At 37.3% G+C, this 9,909-nt stretch overlaps 1 protein-coding gene across 4 annotated transcripts in view; it reads left to right on the top strand.

Moving 5' to 3' along the window:
• Window positions 1-9,620, top strand: part of RPS6KB1 (ribosomal protein S6 kinase B1) — an 11,359-nt gene extending 1,739 nt beyond the window's left edge. Inside the window, exons 3-14 of one of the 4 annotated variants that reach the window (XM_010178112.1) lie at window positions 6-74; window positions 500-647; window positions 1,290-1,347; window positions 2,126-2,226; window positions 3,174-3,264; window positions 3,467-3,557; window positions 3,868-3,975; window positions 4,273-4,335; window positions 5,174-5,251; window positions 6,858-6,965; window positions 7,566-7,678; window positions 8,246-9,620. In XM_010178112.1, coding sequence (XP_010176414.1) covers window positions 6-74; window positions 500-647; window positions 1,290-1,347; window positions 2,126-2,226; window positions 3,174-3,264; window positions 3,467-3,557; window positions 3,868-3,975; window positions 4,273-4,335; window positions 5,174-5,251; window positions 6,858-6,965; window positions 7,566-7,678; window positions 8,246-8,483 — 1,266 coding nt within the window. In that variant the 3' untranslated portion in view covers window positions 8,484-9,620. The remainder of the gene's footprint in view (window positions 1-5; window positions 75-499; window positions 648-1,289; window positions 1,348-2,125; window positions 2,227-3,173; window positions 3,265-3,466; window positions 3,558-3,867; window positions 3,976-4,272; window positions 4,336-5,173; window positions 5,252-6,857; window positions 6,966-7,565; window positions 7,679-8,245) is intronic. The other 3 variants (XM_010178113.1, XM_029087503.1, XM_029087504.1) reach the window with 3 other exon arrangements.
• The last annotated feature ends 289 nt before the right edge of the window (window positions 9,621-9,909 follow it).

Genomic DNA, 9,909 nt, shown 5'->3' with positions numbered 1-9,909 from the left:
TGTAGGTATTTCAAGTACGAAAAGTAACTGGAGCAAACACTGGGAAAATATTTGCCATGAAAGTTCTTAAAAAGGTAACCTGAATGTTCACATTTCACCACCATCTGAACCTAAAAAAATCTGTCCCTTCATTCAGCTTTTACAATTATCTAATTATTTAATATACCTAAAAATAAACTTTATCTTATCTACATTTGTTACCCAAGTACAGTTTGAATTAGAATTAAACTTTAAATTGTTCTGTGTAGTTCTTAGCAGCTCATTTAAATAGGTCAGAAGGTCCCTTCCAACCTAAATTATTGTATAATCATATGAAATTAATAAAGATTTAAACTTCTGCAAGAAACCTCTCGTGTATATATTGTGGTGAATTTATTTGTTTTTACTCTGTTGCTGACTCATAGGTAGTGTTGTGATTTAGTAACTCAGAATTCAGTGAAATATAAAAGTCTGCCCTGTTTAGCGTGTTCTCCTGCTCACCTGTCTCTGCTTTTTGTAGGCAATGATTGTAAGGAATGCGAAGGATACAGCTCATACAAAAGCAGAGCGGAATATACTGGAGGAAGTGAAACATCCCTTCATCGTAGACTTAATTTATGCCTTTCAGACTGGTGGAAAACTCTACCTCATCCTTGAGTATCTCAGTGGTCAGTATATGAAATTGTGAGCTGCTTCTTGGTATCTTAAATGATTGAGAACTTGGATTTCTTACTCTACTTATAAAAGGCCAAAAATGTAAAATAAGTTAGTATTAAAAATACTAATATTTTTATAATAACATAAATAAACCTTCTAATTTGATACAATAAAGCCGAATGAAACATGAAATAGTTACTTTTCATGACAGTCCAGGAGAGGAGGGGTTTGTAATACCTTTTCTTCCATCAGGCTTGTAATTCCTGTAGTTACACTTAGGTTCTGTGCAGCCATGTGGAGTACCTGAGGTTTTAATCCTTGCAGGTTCTTTGTGAAACACTGAAGTGTTATCTTTATTTCACAGACAGGGAAACAGTCACAGAGCAGAAGCAGTTTGCTCAAACTATAACAGAAAAAACAGGGGCAGAAGTGCTGGGTTTTTTCAGCATCCTCTTTTGATTTCCTTTGGCATTTCTTTAGGTTGTTAGAATTCTGAGAGTAACAGAACAGTAAGTTCTCAGTTGTTTTTTGTGAAACAGCTTTTTGTAGAGCAGGACAGAATACCTGTTGTTTATAGTTTTTCTAGAAAATAGACTTCTGACTGACTAAAAATTATACTTTAGTAGAGTATAATCTAATTTTTCTCATGACAGGAGGAGAACTATTTATGCAGTTAGAAAGAGAAGGGATATTTATGGAAGACACAGCTTGGTAAGTGAAATTATTTTGGTAAATTAATAGTTTTTGGGGTTTTTTTGACTGCTAAACTGTATACTCTGACTTGAAAAACTATATATAACTGCTCATTCATTTCATAGTCTAGTAAAAAGAGCAGTTAACCGGGTTTTGGAAAGATACATGTGTTTGGTACTTACCCGTTTGTGCTGGTGTAACTCCAGACGTGCTACAGAGGAGGGTTCATTGCTGGTTGTTGAGTGAGGCCACATTCCATAGGGTTGTGGTAAAGGAGATGTTTTGAGTGTTGGAGAAAAGACTGTGAAGGACTTGCTGTAAATGCTTTTTTTTTTTCTTCTTGTCCTTGATCTGCACACAATTCTGCCAGCCAGTCATTGATCAGGCTCCACACAACTGAATGCAGTTCTGCAGATGAGACACTGTGTGCTGCCAGTCACCTTCTTAGCTTCCTTTTTTTTTTCCTTCAAACTTTGCCATCAAGATTGGTAATACAGACTGAAGTGTATTTTAACCATTAACTGGTAGATTCAAATTCCTCCAAATATATTCATGATAAGATAGCTACTGAACAGATAAACCTAATTGCTAATGACATAATTCTGTAGCTCATCTTGGAGTCTGTATGCCTTTTGGCAAACCAACCTCAAAGGCATCATTGTTTCTCTCATTTATTCTCTCATACCCTGCTAATGATACTTTCAAGGAACCGTTGCTATGTACATCATACTCCTAGTGCTTAAGATGCTTTGCATGATTGAATATGTCTAATTGTCTGGCATATTTTTCCTTTCAGCTTTTACTTGGCAGAAATCTCAATGGCACTGGGGCACTTGCATCAAAAAGGAATCATCTATCGTGATCTGAAGCCAGAAAATATCATGCTTAATCATCAAGGTAGAAATCCAGTAACAGTTACGTTGCCAGTCATTTGAAAACAGTTCTTCAAAGGTCACATTATTTCACTCTTACATGAATTTCCTTAGAGTGACGGCGTGTTCTTTGTCGCTCTTGGTGCAACTGAAGAATTGCCAAAGCCAATTGCTTGCCCTTAAACAGAGCTTCTTTGGCTTTAACAGGTGACAGCAAGCTCCACGTTCATGTGTACTGACACAGGCGTATTTTGAATGGTTGACTTGCTATTTCTGCAGCTCTGAAATTTTTCTTCTACCGGGTCATTGTGAAGTCCATAAAGATCTGTGTCTTCAGGGTAGCATCAGTGATGGTTTAGTAATGGGGATGGCTGAAGTTAGTTAGGAAAGGCAGTTCAGATAGGATGCCAAATCATCTGTCACTGAAATGACTGGTCTGGCTGTTGACACTTTACCTGACAGCAGCAGCAATTCCTGAATGTGCTGTTATGTTCACTGTATGACACTGATTACTCCGGCAATCTGTTACCATCCAGTATTCTCATGTTATCTTAAACGAGTTATTTACTTAATCTAAGTCTTTGTACTGAATTATTCAGGGCACTTTACAACTTGTTGAAGGTTGTTCTCTGAACTTTGAAGCAAGCAGTAAAATTCTATAGCCTGCTTTCTTATCTGAGTGATGCTCTACAATCTTTATGTTTAAATACATTGTCTATATGCGAGTAGTTTTGGTAGTTCCTCTTGTTTCTCTTCACTGAGTGACAACACTTTCTTATGCAGGTACAATGCATCTGTAAGTGTGATTACCTTACTCTGTTTTATAGCTGTATTGCTTTGTCCAGACCATTGAATGTATCTGGAAGGAGTTCAGAGTTATTACATATGCAGGTTAAAATTCCTGATTTATAATGTTACTTATACAAATGGCAGAATTCTGGCAAGTCTTAAATTTTATATATTTAATTTCAGGTCATGTAAAATTGACTGACTTCGGATTATGTAAAGAATCTATTCACGATGGAACAGTCACACACACATTCTGTGGAACAATTGAATACATGTGAGCTGCATGATGAAATTGAAAAGTATTACTCTGGTCTGGGGGTAATGGCTAAATTTTGCCTTTTTTAACTGATGGTTCATATGTTCAGTCAGCTATGGAAATTTTACTTGATAAATGGGGGTTTTTTTGAAAACTAGTAGTCAGAATTAGTATTAAGCTTGTTAAAACACTTTCATATTTTGAATTTTTCTGATTATAGGGCCCCTGAAATCTTGATGAGGAGTGGGCATAATCGTGCTGTGGACTGGTGGAGTTTGGGGGCACTAATGTATGACATGCTGACTGGAGCAGTAGGTGCACAGTTATAATTGCATGTATTTCTCTTTGTAGCTTTTCTAGTTAACCTGTATTCTAATTCGGATGCATGTATAAATACATCTATATTTGTATATATACAAACTGCAAGTAAGAAATATAACTAAAATATGGCTGCACTTATGTTGACTACAGTCATGAGCTGCTCTCATCCAAACAGTGATTGGGAAATCCCATTTGCAGTAATCTTAGCTGCTTTATAAACTACTGAAGTGTGTTCTTTGTACACAAATAAGAGACCTGAACAAGTCCTATTTTTCCTCCCGTTACAATGGTGCTTTTTAGCCTCCTTTCACTGGGGAGAACAGAAAGAAAACAATTGACAAGATTCTCAAGTGTAAACTCAACTTGCCTCCCTACCTCACACAAGAAGCCAGAGATCTGCTTAAAAAGGTAGAATTTTAATGAATGTCAGTGCTACGTGTGTATGTAGAAAATAAAATCTAATGATACCACTATGGCTGTTCAATCCACACTTGTTTCACTGCTGATCATTCAGCCTTGGTTTTGCGTGGTACAGAAAGGGATGTGATTTTTTTCCTTGAAAATACAGTAGTTTTCTAATGAATGCAGATTTTCTGATTGTTGTGTTCATTCTGCATGGTATTCATTCAAATGATTCATGTCAGAACTACTCTAGTCATAACGGTATAACTAATTTTTCTGTTTTGGATGTTATTTCTCCTTAAGCTGCTAAAAAGAAATGCTGCCTCACGCTTAGGAGCTGGTCCTGGAGATGCTGGAGAAGTTCAGGTAACTTTTGCTTAACTTAAGAACTCTTAAATTACCTCACTGAGAATAAAACAGCTTTGAGGGTACATCAGGGAAGGAGAGTATTTCTGTAGTGAGCAAAAAGGCAGCCACATGTGACACCTGATCAAAATCTGAATGCTTTAAAGCTTAACGAGAGCAGCTGTCTACCTATTTGATAATTTGAGATTTGGAAAATAACTTTTATTCTTTAGCTCTGTCTTCCAGCAGATCTTTCCTACTAGTTGCACAATGCTGACTGTACAGTTAACCACGTCAGAGCAATGATACTTTAGCAGTCTTGACTAACAACCTTCCAGCCCTTGCATTTAGTGCAGCAGTGCAGCTCTTTCAAGGGAAAAGTGTTGTTAGTTTGCATTCAGTGTTGCATAGTTAAAATTTAAGGCAGAAGCCTAGCTCCTATTGCTTCCAGCTTGACTTTTTTTTTTTGTGGTGAGATTAACAATGTACTAGAGTCCTCCTTATTTCACAGTTCTGATAGTTTGTCATTAATACAGTGTTTTGACATTATTTTTAGATATCTAATTTTTAAAGTTGAAAAATGTAGAGGTATTTTGTACATCAACTGTCTTTTTCTAGTATTTTCAAGGAAAACACGATAGGGACATACGTTGTCTTACTGGGAGGTACGGTATCAATTTTCAGCTCTTGCAGCTACCCTGATCCAGTGCTGCAGAATGTATTACACTAGACCCATATGTGATTTTGGAAAGAAAGACAACACAGAGAGGGTCTGAAAAGAAGATTCTTACTTCTTAAATTTCTGTGATTTATACCCAGAAGGCAGATAATGACTCTCTGCTGTTGCTAACTCTTGTAGGCTCACCCGTTCTTCAGACACATTAACTGGGATGAGCTGTTGGCACGAAAAGTGGAACCTCCTTTTAAGCCCTTATTGGTACGTACTCAGAATGCTGTGAGATATTCCTCGTTCCCCTTAGGAAACGTCTTAAAACAATGTGGAATCTAGAACTTAGTCTTACAAACTGGAGTGACTGATTTCTGGTACTTTACATAGTTAAATGCATCAGTTTAGGTTACTAGTTCTGAGATTCACTGTTATGAAATTAAAAGAGAGAAACAAGCTGATGCAGATTTTTCTTTTCCTGAGAACTGATGCTATATCAACCTTTAAGAAATGAATAATCTCTTTAAGTCTCCACACAGTATGAAATACTGGCTGCCATGGGCGTGCTTTCTGTCTTATTACTCTGTAGTCATGGTACTCATCCGTCACTGGAATAGGATCTTGCTTTTTTTAATGTGAGAAGGTGGCAAAAATCAGCTAACAGCTAATTTATCCTTCTGTTCAGTCTCCTGGAGGAAGGAGGTTCTGCTTCACTTTTAATTCCTCCTGTTTCTAATCTGTAGGTTAAACAGACTTGCAAGTGCAGTTATCTCTGAATTTCTGCTTCTAAACATTACACAGTAAGTCAGTACTTAGTTGAAACTAAGATGATAAATAGTTGCTAAGCAAAAGTAAATTAAGGCACCTAATTAAGCATTTTGTATGTTTGCTTATTAATATTTACAATGCATCTTGTGCATTACAGGCAGTAATTAAAGTTTACTTCAAACCAGTGATGTGATGAATCTATTCTCCTATCTTACATTTGGGAGGTGTGGGGTTTCTTATCTTTTTTTTTCCCCCTCTGTGTACAATTAACTACAGCAGCAGTGGGTATTGTGCCACCCCAACAGTTCCCAGCTACTAAAAATCTCACTTTAAACTGACTTAGGCATCACTAATGTTGAGCATACTGACCTTTTTTCCTTCACCTTTTAAAATTAAATTCAGAATGATGCAAGACTGATTATTTCCAAACAATTTATCTGACAATAGTTTTGGGGTTTTTTTCCTGTTACTAGCACATTTTATAAAAGTTACTTGTACAAACCAGATGGTTTTTTAAAATGTGCTTCCATGGTTGCATGAAGGCCTGCACAAATTAATACATACTGCCTTTCCAGTTACACTTACGAATGAGAGAAGGGATCTTGGAATTATGTCTGTTGTTCTTTGATTCAACAAAATTCTTCATAGTCACTTATTCCAGAGTTGTCATCTATCCCTCACAGTATAAACACTTCTGTATCTGCAAAAACGGGATGAAAGTATCTGGAGAGAGACTTCAAGAAACTAATAGTTGCAACTGTTCTATACTGGTTGTGACAAGGGCTAAATTGCAATAAACTGGCATTGTATTTTTAAAAGCTTTCATTTGTAATTTGAGAAATATTTTTTAAAGGCATCTTTTTAATTTGTGTTCCTTTTTGATCCATAATTTTTGCCCCTCCCCCTTGCCTTTATTTCTCAGTGTCAGTGCCCATAGTGACCTCCCACTGGCAGCGACAGGATTCCGACACCACTCCAGGGTTTTACTACAGCAGAGCTCTGCCAAAAACCTATGGAATGAACTCCATCCAGAGGCTACACTGATCACCGCTAAGCCATTTGGTTGATATCTGTAATATAAACCCTTAATCATTTTGTTTTTGCAAAGCAATCTGAAGAGGATGTGAGCCAGTTTGATTCAAAGTTTACACGTCAGACACCTGTTGATAGCCCAGATGACTCTACTCTCAGTGAAAGTGCCAACCAGGTCTTTCTGGTAAGTGAGCCAGGGAGGAGGGTGTAATGACTGTGGAGAGGTGTATGGTGTGTTACTTGGGAGGAGTAGGGCATTTCAGGTAAATTAGTTTGATTGAATCCTGCCACCTGATACTTGAAGCAAACTATCATTATTTTAAACACACATTCTGCAGTGGGTTTGTTTAAGGGCTTTGAAAATACTTTGGTTTGATTACTGCTGACATTTTCTTTATCTAGATAAAACAGCCAACAAACTTTGCTTGCTTTCTGAAATGTCAGCATTCTAATTCATAGTTGCATTATGAACCCTGGACGTGCGAGTGCTTTCATAGGCGTGCAGAGAGAACAATGCCCATTCTATAGATCGAAATTAATTACATTGAGCATGCCTGTGGGAATCTGTGATCTGAGCAGAATTATTTGGGGTGAGCAGGCACCTGGGTGAGGAACTCCCTGAAGTCCTTGTTTGCTTCAGGAAGTGAGTAGAAGTTCATATTGTCTACGTTTACTCTCCTTTATATAATTTTCATTTCCTATTTCATGACAATCATAACTGCACAAGTGCTCATAAATGTAAATCTTGCCTCTAAGTTACAGAGCATTCATTCCTGTTTTGCAGGGTTTTACGTATGTGGCTCCATCTGTACTTGAAAGCGTAAAAGAGAAATTTTCTTTCGAACCAAAAATTCGATCACCTCGCAGATTCATAGGTAGCCCTAGGACACCCGTCAGGTATCTTCTTTTTTTTTCCCCTCCTTTTTTTGTAATATGCTTTTTGGCAAGTAGATGAAATAGATCTGCACTAGAAATAAGCAATGCAGCCTTTCTTCTCAATAAGCCCTTAACTTCTGTTAGAAATGCAGCATCGATCCTGTTCTACAAATCCCATTATTAGAGACAAATCTATGGTGTTTGGCAGCACAGGAAGTACTAATTTGCTTGCTACTCAACGCTGATACACCCTCACAGTCTGGTGACTTTGGTACACCATTCCTCCAGAACTGTTTCAGAACATCCTAAGTACTTATGTGCTGCTAAAGAATCATGCTAGTAGAGAACATTCCTTCTGCAATCATCTAGAAATATATTCTGACAACTCAAATGAGAAAATATTACTTTTGTTACAAGAGACTGTGGTAGAAGCTAGACATGGAAACTCTCTCAAACTTCTGGAAGTGGAAGGAAGAATTATAAATGCTTCTCAATAGGCATTTTGAGTTCAGCTTCCTGCAGAGTAAAGGACATACCTTGGTGCTGTGTATATCTTCATCTCTGATTTTTATATTTCTTGTTTTAAAGCCCTGTAAAGTTTTCCCCTGGGGAATTCTGGGGAAGAGGTGCTTCTGCCAGCGCATCAAATACTCAGACACCTGTGGAATATCCAATGGAGACAAGTGGAATAGAACAAATGGATGTGACAGTCTGTGGAGAGGCCTCAGCACCACTTCCAATCCGGCAACCAAACTCTGGGCCATATAAAAAACAAGCTTTTCCCATGATTTCCAAACGACCAGAGCACTTGCGCATGAATCTATGACAACACAATTTTTTTAAGCCTTTGAAGGTGGAAAAAACAAAGAACGGACATAAGCCCCCTTGAAGTTGAAATATGAGGGCTTGTATGGTTTACTTTTAAAAAGTGACAGTATCAAAGAGTCGGTCATTGCACAGAGTGACTTGGAAAGCAAAGAAAAATGGATTTTTTTTCTGTCAATCAATGGTGCATAAAAAAAAAAACAAACTTTAGAAAATGGTATTGCAGAACTCTAGGCACATCATCTAACTGATTCGCAGTGACATCTTCTCACCTTATCAAGGATTTTTCAGCTTGATAGCTCGAAACTGACAGTATTAAGGGTCAGGATGTTGCTTCAGAATCACTGGTCTAGTCGTGAATGTGTCGAGGAGGGTTAGCCCTTTCACTAGGCAAAGTATGAAATGCCTACATGCTTGCGTCTGAGGAATAATTAGCATGCAAGCTTGGTTAAGCTGTTTCCTACAATGGGGTGGAATCAAAGATGGAAGATTAAATTAATTGGTATTTCACGTTCAAAACATAATGAGTTTTTTATATATATAAAAATATATATTTTTCAAATAGATTTTTTTGATTCAGCTCATTATGGAAAGTATCCCAAAATTAAAAATGCAAAATAATTGGTTGCTGTGAAGAAAGTAAAGGCTCTGGTTCTGATTCTTCTCCTCATGAAAATAAATCAATAAGCGAATCGCTCAGTTACCAGCTTGGCAATGTGGGGTGGGAGAGAACTGTTTCACTTGCTTTACCCAGCTGAAATACCTGTTCCTGCAAAGACAAATGGATCTAATCAAATGGCAATGCTGCTATGTTCTAGGCTTAACTGGGACCCACGGGCTGACACACACACACACACACACACACGTCCTGCTTATTTCATCCTTGTCCTCAGCAGACATTTCACTGGGCAACATCACTTTTGTATACGCTAGTCACTTAGGTGGAGACAGCTGAATACGTTCAGGTTCTTACCCATGCGAAAGATAAAAGAGCATTGGAATACAAGGTCAGTAGAAACACAGAGGAAGTACCACAGGAAACAAGACACAAATTCTACATAGTAGAAGGAAATAAACCTTTTTGTAACCAGTGGGTAAGAATCTGAGGATATTTTTTAAATAAAATTTTGCTGATGGGGAGTTCCCTGCCATTATACATTTCTAAATTTATCAACATTCTTTTCTATGCTGGGGCAATAAATTTGCTGATTGTACGAGAAAAGTGTTAAATGGCCTTTCAGTGAATGTCTTCCACAGTGGGTCAGAACTTTAGCAACTTAACTTAGGAAACATGTTCTAAGGACACTATTTATGTTTTTTTGAAATTGTCACAATCTGTACAAATGACTTAACAGGTACAAAGAATAAAATAAAGGTAACTTTACCTTACTTAAATACTTCCTGCCTTAAAGAAAGCATTTCCATGA

Source organism: Antrostomus carolinensis, unplaced genomic scaffold (genome assembly GCF_000700745.2).
Source record: "Antrostomus carolinensis isolate BGI_N321 unplaced genomic scaffold, ASM70074v2 scaffold50121, whole genome shotgun sequence".
Taxonomy (NCBI): domain Eukaryota; kingdom Metazoa; phylum Chordata; class Aves; order Caprimulgiformes; family Caprimulgidae; genus Antrostomus; species Antrostomus carolinensis.
Note: the sequence above shows the minus strand (reverse complement) of the source record. Positions and strands in the feature narration are given on the sequence as shown.